This window comes from Manacus vitellinus, unplaced genomic scaffold (assembly GCF_001715985.3).
Source record: "Manacus vitellinus isolate BGI_N305 unplaced genomic scaffold, ASM171598v3 scaffold_38_pilon, whole genome shotgun sequence".
Classification (NCBI taxonomy): domain Eukaryota; kingdom Metazoa; phylum Chordata; class Aves; order Passeriformes; family Pipridae; genus Manacus; species Manacus vitellinus.
Window position 1 is genome coordinate 4,290,331 of NW_021940526.1, and position 12,094 is coordinate 4,302,424.

The 12,094-nt window shown below is 37.9% G+C and overlaps 1 protein-coding gene across 1 annotated transcript in view; it reads left to right on the forward strand.

Annotated features, from left to right (window-relative positions):
• Positions 1-12,094, forward strand: part of USP34 (ubiquitin specific peptidase 34) — a gene marked incomplete at its 5' end in the record, with an annotated part of 106,549 nt that overhangs the window by 50,199 nt on the left and 44,256 nt on the right. Inside the window, 15 exons of the mRNA XM_029961637.1 lie at positions 403-661; positions 2,303-2,418; positions 2,503-2,630; positions 3,614-3,703; positions 4,532-4,627; positions 5,544-5,626; positions 6,478-6,632; positions 7,226-7,339; positions 7,827-7,926; positions 8,066-8,225; positions 8,637-8,763; positions 8,854-9,001; positions 10,648-10,748; positions 11,042-11,251; positions 11,855-11,980. Coding sequence (XP_029817497.1) covers positions 403-661; positions 2,303-2,418; positions 2,503-2,630; positions 3,614-3,703; positions 4,532-4,627; positions 5,544-5,626; positions 6,478-6,632; positions 7,226-7,339; positions 7,827-7,926; positions 8,066-8,225; positions 8,637-8,763; positions 8,854-9,001; positions 10,648-10,748; positions 11,042-11,251; positions 11,855-11,980 — 2,013 coding nt within the window. The remainder of the gene's footprint in view (positions 1-402; positions 662-2,302; positions 2,419-2,502; positions 2,631-3,613; positions 3,704-4,531; positions 4,628-5,543; positions 5,627-6,477; positions 6,633-7,225; positions 7,340-7,826; positions 7,927-8,065; positions 8,226-8,636; positions 8,764-8,853; positions 9,002-10,647; positions 10,749-11,041; positions 11,252-11,854; positions 11,981-12,094) is intronic.

Genomic DNA, 12,094 nt, shown 5'->3' on the forward strand with positions numbered 1-12,094 from the left:
GGCATTCCTTCTGCTTCCTTACATTAAACTGAACTCCAGAAATTGAAGTGGTAGCAAAATATCCCATCTGGGCAGAAATTTTGAATGGGCATTTTGCTGCAGCTCAGGGTAATTCTGTCTTACTTACTGCAGAGAGTTACACAGTAATCTGACTTGGTCACATCTGATGAAAGCTTTCAGTGAAGTTTTGGTATGGAATAAATAAGACAACACTTTAAAAATGTTAAAATTGTTATATATGCTGTATTTAGTTAATATTAAAACAATCAGGCTAATGAGGCCTTCAACTTGTCTTTAATGTTTTTTCTGAATTTTTCTGTGAAGGTCTGCTGTTCAAACAGATGATTCATTGTGACTTTAGCTTGAGGGAGATGTCTCCTCACTCGTAGTTTGCTATAAACAACTTCCTCCTTGATATTGTCCCTTTTGATATCCTTCTTTTCCAGGCATATGGTTGATGATATGCTCAGTGCAGATGATGTCAGCTGTAGTAGCTCTCAAGTCAGTGCAAAATCCGAGAAAAATATGGCAGATTTTGATGGGGAAGAGTCTGGCTGTGAGGAAGAGCTTGTACAGATTAATTCACACGCTGAGCTCACGTCTCATCTTCAGCAGCACCTCCCTAACCTGGCCTCCATCTATCATGAACATCTTAGTCAAGGTAAGAGTCATCGAAGGAAAACCAAAAAACATTGTTTTATAACTTTGAATTAGTCTCCTATAATTAAAATAATCAAATTATTTTAACCATTTGTCTGTATTTGTCCAACGAAACCGTGATGACTGCTGAGAACTTAATCTCCAAGAGATTAATTTTTGTATATTTAGCTATGTTTTAGCTGTGTTTATCTTTTAAAATCTCCCCTCCCCAATTTCTACTGCAGCTTCTGATGTTAAAACAGCTAAGAACCTAGTAAATGTTTCTTTTAATAAGTTATTAAAGTATAAAGAAAGGGGGTGCTGAAATGCAAGATTTTATTTCATTTTTCTCTCCTCACTTGTTGTTCTGGTTGGTGGATTTTACTGTGGCTCAGTACATTTGTCATCATAAATTAACCCATAAATGAATTAACCATAATAGGCTCTAGAGAAGATAATTCTGGGAAAAGGAGTTAAAATATAACTTGATATCTTCAGGAGTTTGCTGTAAAGGGCTTTTTATGCTATTTCATCCTACACTGCCAAATCTTCTAGTTTACTTCTGGGTGCAATTTAAACTGCTGCTGAAACACTTCTCGAGAATTATATCATTTTTCCATATGCTTTATTTTCTCTTTATCCTCTTTTTAAACATAATGGTGAAGGTTTGATGTTTTTCTTCACCAGCCTGGTAGGACCAAGTTTGCTGTTGTCCAGCAGACAGTAAACTCAATACTATTTATTTATTTTCCTGAAACAGTTGAGTAAGAGATCTCTTATAATGATAATTTCAGCCTGACATTAAAACTCTGGATGTTTTTCTCCACTGCAGAGTTGAATAAACTACTAAAACTTTGTAAATCTGTAAATCAGTGTATTTTTTCAATTTTTTTGCACAGATATTACTAATCTTGCTGATGCTCATACATCTTATGTTTGAGCATCAGACCTTCAGTGCAGATTATTTTTGACACCCCTGTTTTGCACGTGCAAACAATCACAGTGCTCTGCACAGTCTAAATTTTCTACTTGACTTTGCTACCTGAAAATAGTATCAAATAGTAGAGAAGTGAATGGTGCCCAGCTGTGAAAAATCTGTCAGTGTTTATGAAAACTTGATGAGTTTCTAAAATCCTACACTTTGATATCCACCATGTATGAAAATGGGGTTGATTTTTCCTTTGATATCCATCATATATGAAAAAGATGTTTGTTTTGCCTGGTTTTTAGGAGGAGGTTTTTCAGATAGAGGAAATCATGTAGTATGAGGGGAATTGATTGAAATGAACTCATTTCTTGCTTTCCAACCATGATGGTGGTGCAGATCACTCCCTTTGGACCACAGCACTACAGAAGGTCTTAAAAAAATAATTGAATTACAGTAGGAATTAAATTAAAAAGCAATTGTATTCGCAGTTCTTCAGTGCTGGTTTTATTGCACTTTGCCATTAGCCAAAAGCAGTGTAAATACTGGCCTAACTGCCCTGTTGGCTTCTTGTATGGCCTTTTAAGAACCCATATGTGAGAAAAAGCTGCAATTACAACGTTGCTGCACTTTGAAATAGCCAAGTTAACAAATAAAGTGTGTTGTTTGTATGGGCACTGAGGGAATAATATTCAGTTTAGATGGTTCCTTCAGTAATGTTCTTTTTATTTTGTGCAGGACCAGCAGTTCATAAACATCAATATAACAGCAATGCAGTGACTGACATTAATCTGGATAATGTTTGTAAGAAAGGAAATACCCTTTTATGGGATCTGGTCCAGGATGAAGATGCAGTAAGTTCAATACCAGAAAATCCCATTTTTTTAAAAGAAAATAAATCTGTGGTATTCATTGGCCTTTCTTTCTCCTCGCTGTAGATTCATCTCTCTGAAGGGTTAATAAATGAAGCAGAGAAGCTGCTCTGTTCCTTAGTGTGCTGGTTCACTGACAGACAGATTCGAATGAGGTTCATTGAAGGCTGCTTAGAAAATTTAGCAAACAACAGGTAACTTCAGTCATAAATGATCTGCTTTTACATGTACCTATTTTTGTGACAGATCAGAAATTCAACTTGGCTCTAATGGTTATTTCACTTTACAGGAAGACAAAAGCAGCAGAAGAAAAATAGTTCCCAAAGTGTGTTATGGATGTTTCTAATATTCCATTCTTCCATTCCCTGGGTGCCCCGAGTTTCTCACCTTGTTGCATTTGTCTGTTCTCCCTTCTGGGCATCACCTGCAGTGTTATGTTGTTACCTGTTGCTGAGAACTGTGTTTGTGTGATGAGTTCCAAGCACACTGAGATCCTGATTTCAGCTGTGTGTCCAAGGTGTTACAATGTGAAGAACTTTAAGTGTGTGTAGCCCAGTTTCAAGAAACTACTTGGTAGATTCCACAAGCACAGGAAGGAGATGGCCCTGTTGGATTGAGTCCAGAGGAGGCCACTGAGGATCAGAGGGATGGAGCAGCTCTGCTGGGAGGAAAGGCTGAGAGAATTGGGAACTTGGAAAAGAAAAGGCTTTGGGGTGACCTGATTGTGGCCTTCCAGTACCTGAAGGGATCCTGCAAGAATGATGGAGAGAGACTATTTACAAGGGCCTGGAGTGACAGGACGGGGGGAATGGCTTCAAACTGAAAGAGATATTAGATAGCAGGAAAAAAGTCTTTACTCTGAGGGTGGCGAGGCCCTGGCACAGGTTGCCCAGAGAACCTCTGGCTGCCCCATCCTTGGAAGTGTCCAAGTTAAGGTTGGATGGGGCTTGGAGCAATGTGGTCTAGTGGAAAGCATCCCTGCCTATGGCAGGGAGTTGGAACTGGCTGATCCTTAAGTTCCCTTCCAACCCAAACCAGTCAATGATTCTATAGTTTACAGTCCTTTCAGGCAGCCTGTTTGGTCCTCAAACCTGAGCTTCTCAAACTGATTTTTCAGTTGATTATTTCACTTGTGTAACAGTCATGTAGTGTCATCATTTCTCTCTTTCTCCTTCAGATCAGTAGTAGTTTCACTTCGTCTCCTTCCAAAGCTCTTTGGTACTTTTCAACAATTTGGGAGCAGCTACGACACCCACTGGATCACAATGTAAGTAGTGGTGGCATTTAGGGGACTGCAAGACTTGTCCCTTCAGTGTGGTCCAAACACTGCTGAGCTGAGGTTATCACCTCACTGCTGTCTGACCTGGTTTTTCTCATCACTGAGGCCCAGATTTCTTCATAATGCAACTTATTTCTTTATAGTACAACTACTGTTGTAACTGATTTAGAGACTGATTTATATTTAAAAAAGAAACCCAACCTTTAAATCCCAAAGGACTTGCAGGAAGTACTAGAAAACCACCAGTAACACGTTGTGAAAGGTAGTAATAACTTGATGTCCCATCATTCTGTTCCGAGTGTGTCTCAAATGCTTCTCAGGAATCAAAAATTTTGTTTATAAGAAAAACCTTTGACATTTGAAGGTACATAGTACAGCATTCTTGACTAGAACAAGCTGTAACTGGCTGGTCTAACTGTAGAGAATGGACTGATGGAACTTCTGGCAAAGATGACAGTGATTATCAGCAATTTTTCTTGGCCTTTTTTACATGACATTTAAATACACACCCAGTTCTGAGTTTTGGCTTAGACTTTTTCTCAATTAGGGCCTTTAAGAACAGTTTTCATAGTCTCAAAAGGGAGTGTTCTGTCAGTCCTATGCCTGAAAATACCAACATTAGGAAACCTTATGGGATTGCAGGGAAGAAGAGAGGACTGTACTGGAAACACTCCTGAGTTCGTGGTAGATGGAAAACGAAATGTTTACTTTGGGTTTATGTGTGTGCCATTTTCCTATAATAGCTGTCTGCTTTCTGTGGCTCTTGTGACGTTTTTAAGCAAACCATAATTCTTTCTGCCCTTTAAATTGACACAGGTGGGCAGAAAAGGAACTGAATATGATGAAACTTTTCTTTGATAACTTGGTACACTACATTCAGGCAGTGAGGGAAGGGCGGCACAAACACGCACTGTAAGTACAAACTGACTTGGAGGGTTTCATATTTTATGCTTTTAAACATTTCTGCTTTCTTCTGTTGCTTCTGATGTCTTTTTATAAGTAAATACTTTTTATGGGGACATTGCATGCTTAGGGAGACAAAGATCTGTAAAAACAGTAATATTGTAGATATTCCTTTTCCTTAAAAAAACCCCAGTAACTCTCATGTCATTTTTGTTAAACATTGTGTTGCACACTTGGGTACAAATAAAACATGAAGGTTTAGATATTCAAATCAATTTAAAGTGATTTCATGTCATAGAACTATTGGAGTATTTTAGTGTTCTACCTGTTATTAACCTTTGCATTATTATTTTCTGTTTAACAGAGTCACCTGTACTTTCTCATCTGTGGGATTTAAATTAGGTGTATATAAACAGACAATACAATTTGTAGCTCCCTAATCCCAGAGGAATAGACTGTTCCTGCTTTGACAGATGTCAAAGTCAATATGGGCATCCACATTTGAAAAATGTTGCTATTTATGGGTCCAGTTTGACTTCATCATCCCCCTTTATATTAGACATTGCTCTAGTGAGGAATTACTTAGAAAGCTGTTGGAAAGTGGTTTGAATTGCTTTAAATTCCGGCAGAATTATACATTGTTCTGCTCCTTTGACCATATAAATAGAAATAAAGTTATGAAAATATTTTTATGAAGATATGTGTCAACTGGAATCAGAAATTCAGTGTAGAAATATCTGCATTTTACAAGTTAGGGAAAAATAATGTAGATCCTGCAAGGTGACAAAATGATGCACTTTAGAAGTTCAGAAGGAAACTTATAAGAAACATTTATGTTTCTAAGAGGCACATGTATGAGTGGGGGAAAAAGTTATGGCAATAAAGCATTAAATAAACTTCGATTTGTATCCAAATTTCCATTTAGATACAGCCACAGCGCAGAGGTTCAGGTTCGTCTCCAGTTCCTGACGTGTGTGTTTTCAACTCTGGGATCACCAGATCACTTCCGTGAGTATTTGGGGTTACTTTACCTCAGAAACACCTCATAGTGAGGCAAAAATAGTTCTTAATAATCAATTATGTGTTATTTTAAACATGCAATTTAAAATAATCTCTGTTTCAAAAGAAATAAGATTTTTTTTCATGAAACCACAGAACCAACACTGGAATTCAGGTTCTGTCGCAGTTCTGAGAGAAGAAATTTTCATGTTCTTTGTGCTTCAGTTTTTCTAAATATTAATTTTTTTCTAAATATTAGGAATTTAGTAATATCTAAATGAAGATAATACATTGTGTTTTTATGGGCTTTGGTTCCTGGCCATACTGTTCCCAGAGATCTCCTCCTTGGACTTGAAAGTATTCCAAAAAGGAATAATTCTTTATATTTTAATCCTGGCAGAAATTGGTTTATACCTTTGACAGTTGAAGTTGACAAGAGAATTTTTTTGGGGATATTCTGTAGATAGCCAAAGTGTGCATCCACTGCATGACTTGTCCCTCTGGTCATTAAAGTACAGGAAAAAATAAGAATATCTGTAGCCAAAAGAAAAGAAATTGTGGCTGTTTGATCAACAAAAACAAATGTGGGGTGACAATTCTTTTTAAAGTAGCTTGTTCAGATCACAAAGAAAAGAAACCTACTGTTCTCTTGAAAGCAGAAGCAATGAAATAGTTACAGAAATGCTGTTTTCAGCCCAGTCCCAATACCCAGCTGAGAGTTGGGGTCTGGATGTGAACTGCATCACAACCTGGGGCTTGGTGCGAGATCCCAGCTCACATTGTCCTGATAAAAACTGCTCTGATTTTTCTGTGTTTTTGATGTGATAAAGGAGTAGTTACAAATTCTTCCCTGCTTGCAGGGTTGAGTTTAGAACAAGTGGACATTTTGTGGCACTGCTTGGTGGAAGATTCGGAATGTTACGACGATGCACTACACTGGTTCTTGAACCAAGTCCGGAGTAAAGACCAGCATGCCATGGGGATGGAGACTTACAAGCATCTTTTTTTGGAAAAGGTATGTTGGGAGTTCATTGCCACCTTACAATTCCAGTAAAAGTGTTTCATTCCATGTCAACACTAGTGTATCTAAAATTGTTTCTGTGCCGCTCTTTTTGGGAGAGGCCTCTAAATCTCACCAGTCCATCCCCTGAGGACACAAACATATAGCACTAGAGCTTTTTGCAAGGGGGGCCCATCCATCCTTTTCAGGAGGTGACATTGCAAAATGGATGGATTGTGCAATAATTAATGTAGTCTGGTTCTTTTTCAAGGTTACACAGGCTTTTTCTGGTTTTGGACATGTATGAGTCACGTCATGTATTTTAACAAATTATCCTGCTTTGATAAGTTAAGCAGCTAATGTTAAAATAATTTTTCCTCTGGTTACAGTTCATATCAGCAGTGAAGAGCTTGTTTAAGCCAATTATGGTTGATTTTTTTGCATTCTATCTAAAATTCAGAGTGTGATCTTCTACAAGAATAAATTCTAATTGATCCGTGTTCCAGTATGATTAGTAATAACAACGGTGTTTTTCTGTGCTAATGAAATAAATACCCCTCCCATCACTGAGTTTCTTTTCCATACTAAAGTGCCTTCATTTTCTTCAGATGCCACAACTGAAGCCTGAAACTATAAGTATGACTGGCCTCAACCTCTTCCAGCATCTGTGTAACTTGGCTCGGTTGGCTACCAGTGCATACGATGGGGGCTCAAACTCTGAGGTAAGACTGGATCTGACATTCCATTAGTCATGTTTAATTCTGACTAGAAATCCGTTGTAAATTATGTCTCAGTTTGTGTGATGTGATCTGCAAGTTTTTCTGCTGTAGCTTTTTATACAGAGAAACTGTCTCAGAAATAAAATACAAAATACTTCGAAGTGATTTGAGGCAATTTTTTTTCTTGCAGTGAACACCAGTTATAGTTGTGGTTTTAAGGCTTCATTTAAAAGTATTGCAGTTTCTTAAAACTGAAAATTCACTGTTTGGAATTTTAACCAGTTCTCTTCATGCTTCAAACTTGGAAAATGTTTCTGTGAAACTTAGGATTTTATAGTAATTGATGTGGAAAAATCAAGAGGAAAACTGAGATATTCTTAAGAAATGAATCAAGAGGCAAATAAAATGTCTCAGATGAGAAAAGCATCACTCCCAGTAAAATAATGAGGCAATGTTTTGCTTCTGTGTCTGTTTTCTTTTGTCAAAGCAGTTGTGTGGCATGGACCAGTTCTGGGGCATTGCTCTAAGGGCCCAGTCAGGGGATGTCAGCAGAGCAGCCATCCAGTACATCAACTCTTATTATATCAACGGTAGGAATTCTCATTTTCACTTCTGTTTTCCGTTTCAAATGTTGTAAAGAATATCTATCTTTATCTTCTTTTTATTCTCAGTATTAAAATATGTAGTTCCAAAATTGTGTCTACAGTTTACTTTAAATTGATCTCCTAGGTAAAACTGGTCTGGAGAAGGAACAGGAGTTTATTAGCAAGTGTATGGAGAGTCTGATGATTGCTTCGAGTAACCTGGAGCAAGACCCTCATTCGAGTCTGACCATTATTGAAAGAGGGCTCTTAATGCTGAAGACACACCTGGAGGCTTTTAGGAGGAGGTAAAAAGCTCTGTTGATACATTTGGATGCAGAATTTATTTCTGTTCCTCTTACCATAATGATGAATGAGTTATGAGTTGTTATTGATGTAAAGAATAGTTTCTTTGTGTAAAGACATAGCAGATAATTGTAAAAGGTGTAATATAGAAGGTTCAAACAGTTACCAGAGTTGGCCCTGTCTTGTGTAAATGTGTGGCTGTGGTTCATGTTTCCCTGTCCCTCACCAAAGAAATTTGTTTAAAGTTATTTTAGTTTTATTTGAAAAGTAACAAAAATGTCAATAACTTCCTCTTATTTTGAAGAAAAAAAACCCCAAACCTGCAAGTTTCGTCTCTCCTCTCATTGTTTATCAAACAATTGTGTTCAATACGTGTGACAAAAATACTTCTTCCATGTTTTTCCCTGTTGAAGGTTTGCATATCACCTGAGGCAGTGGCAGATTGAAGGCACTGGGATCAGCAGTCACCTGAAAGCCCTGAGTGACAAACAGTCCCTCCCTCTGAGAATTGTGTGTCAGCCAGCGGGGCTTCCCGACAAGGTGAGGAAAAACCCTTTTTCCAGCCTGCCCTGTGAAACTTGGGGAATTCCCTTGTGCACTTGGAAAAATAAACCACATGTTCTCTTCCAGATGACAATAGAAATGTATCCCAGTGATCAGGTGGCTGATCTGAGAGCTGAGGTGACCCATTGGTATGAAAACCTGCAGAAGGAGCAGATCAATCAGCAGGCTCAGCTCCAGGAATTCGGCCAGAGCTCCCGCAAAGGGGAATTCCCTGGTAAGCTGGAGACTCCTACCCGGAGATTTTGCCCTTGCAAGAACTTAAATGTGGTCTTTTTCTCCCCCAGATATCCTAAATAAGGTAGAATTAGGATTTATTTTTCTCTGCAGTTCTGGTTAACATCACCCTCTCTTCTATTTAATAGTGTTGTTTCTTAAGCACTCCCTTTTATTTGAAATAGCAAAGAAAACATAGAACTCTTTTAAACCTGTCCAAGCTCTACATTTCAATAGATTCCCCCCACATTATTTTTCTCCTTGTTGTTTTAATTAATTAAATTATTTTCTGTAATTTGGAGATTCTGTAGCTCAGAACTTGATAAAGTTCTATATTTTTATATATCTGAGTCTGTATTTCATCCAATTTACACTTCTGGCTCTGCCATCAATTCAGAATATGAAGCCATAATTTAGATTAATAATTTATACCCTACCTACATGTATTCCAGTCAGGTGTAGAATTTTCCTTACACCTGCAGTTGCTTTTTAATTTATGGTCATCCTTTAGGAAAACTGATCATTCATCCTGCTTTGACTCTCCTAATTTGGAATGTCACCTTACTCCTCAGATGGTTCACTGCTTGCTTAGTATAGTGAATGTGCATCTTCTTGTTGTTCCCTCTTAATGTGTCTGTGAGTGAGTGAAAATTCCTGCTTTTTATCTTTTAGGAGGAGGGCATTTTATAAATCTCGTTGATAATATTGATTGATATTATAATTCTTATCAGTTATTGCTGTTCAAAATGTTCTTTGAATTGTCTTCTCCTCAGTGTTTTCTTTCTTTCTCACTGTAGTTTACATGTAATGCAAATTATCCAGAGAAACTATCCACGAACATCTTTTTCCAACACTGCTGCTATTTGAAGTGTAAACATGAATCAGACTTCCTTGTCATAGTTTAACAACTTTTAAAAAACATATTTTAATGAGGCACACTGGCAGTAAACCAGACAGAATTTTGGACACCTTAATTACCTTCTTTGTAAAATCCTTTTCCAGCCACTCACGAGAAGCTGTTTCAGTGAAGAAACTGTTTTATTTTCCACCAACTATCACCACATAGCAGAGATTTTAATTTTTGTTGTCACTGGCATTTTAGAAACGTGTGGTAGTGCTGGGAAAAGTGCTTGTAAGAACAGAGGCTGGATTGTCTGCACCAAATGAAATTAAATTCCTATTCATGTCATTATTCAGATTTCTTGTTCGGTGTTGGGAGTTCTCTCAAGGATGTTCTTAGTTTTTCTTTTCTGGGTGCATGAAATCTTTGGTTCCAACTGACTTTTAAGTAGGAATAATCATTGCTTCCTTGCCTTTGACTTTATCAGAGGTGTGTGGTACAGAGGGGGTTTGTTGATGATCACAGTGATTTTCCATTACCCTTCTGTGGCACGGTGTAATTTACTACAAAATATGGCATGTTTAAATCTGTTTTGTGAACACTTCTCACCACAAGATTGGCTGACCCGTTACTGAAAAGGTTATTTCTGAATACGTGCAAGTAAATTTGGTTTAATGTAATAAGTAGTTTTCTTAAGGAAGTTCCATTAAGGTTTTGCCTCCTGTCATTTGCTGCTGAAGGATGTACTGTTAGAAATACCAAAATGGTTTATTCCAGAATGTCACTGAAATAAGCTTTTCTCCTAGGTGGCCTCATGGGACCTGTGAGAATGATTTCATCTGGGCACGAGCTGACGACTGACTACGATGAAAAAACGCTTCATGAATTGGGGTTTAAGGACATGCAGGTACTGCTGGTCCAGAGATTGCAGTCACTGGGATACTGGTTTTGTGTAAATATATATAGGGCTGGGTGTGAGCCATCTGTGGGGTGATAACAGGGAGTGCAGCTACCCCTGAATGCCTCCAGTGAAAGCAAACTCAAATTTCATCATGGCAGCTGCTGAAAATGCCGCGAAGGAAAGACTTGACGACGAGATACCGATTTATCTTGAAGTTTTTAATTATGATCCTTTAGAAAACGTTCCATGGCTTATCTTAAAATTGCCTCTTTGCTCCTTGTTGTTTCCCTGTGTCCCAGATGGTGTTTGTATCCCTGGGTGCCCCCAGGAGAGAACGGAAAGGTGAAGGTGTTCAGCTCCCGGCGTCCTGCCTCCCTCCCCCTCAGAAGGACAACATTCCAATGCTTTTGCTCCTGCAAGAACCTCATCTCACCACCCTTTTTGATTTGTTAGAGATGCTTGCCTCTTTTAAGCCTCCTTCTGGAGAAGTGGCTATGGAAGATAGTGAGGTAATTCAGAGTGATGTTATTAGAATAATTACCTTGAAGTCTTATTTAATTGGATCTGCTTTTCCTATCCAGACTTCTTGTGTACTCCCAGTTGTTTTGTTGTCTGTATATTCCCATTTCACATTATGGTTTTTCTGATTTTCCTAACAGTATTGTCCTGATACATTTTAAATGTTCTAAATATTGTATAAGCTATAAAAAAGTTATAAAAAAGTAGTTCTTAAGAAAGAATATTGATTATTTAAGTGGACGTGGTGACTCATAATGGGAATTGGCTCGAAGAAAGGTTTGCAAAGGTTCCATTGCAAAAACTCAGACTTTGCCTTATGTGCCATCATTAGCTTGTGGGAAATTAAATGCCATATAGTATATTTGAACCAGTAGTTTATTTTTAAGTTTTATTTGCACTCAGATATTTCAGAATACGTGACATGCATGTAACTTAGTTTCTTACAGGTTCAGTGAGTCTTGGACTATCACGTTCTAGTTATGGACTTAGATAGGAAACAGCTTCTTAATTGAGAATAAATACATTTGTGGCCTTTGAAATGTTATTTTCTCAAAGAAGTTCACCATGCCAATGGTTGTTGTGTGGTTTGTCAGAGTGCAAGGTGTGAAGAGCTCCATCTCCACGCTGAAAACTTATCCAGGCGTGTCTGGGAACTGTTAATGCTCCTACCAACGTGCCCTAATATGTTGCAGGCATTCCAGAACATTTCAGATGAGCAGGTGAACAAAATTTGACATGTTTATCTTTGTTATCCATGGATGTTTTAGCATCTGGTGTTTTAGCTGAATTTGCCCCAAATAGGAGTGTTAAATAGTAAATATGTTAAGTGTGCC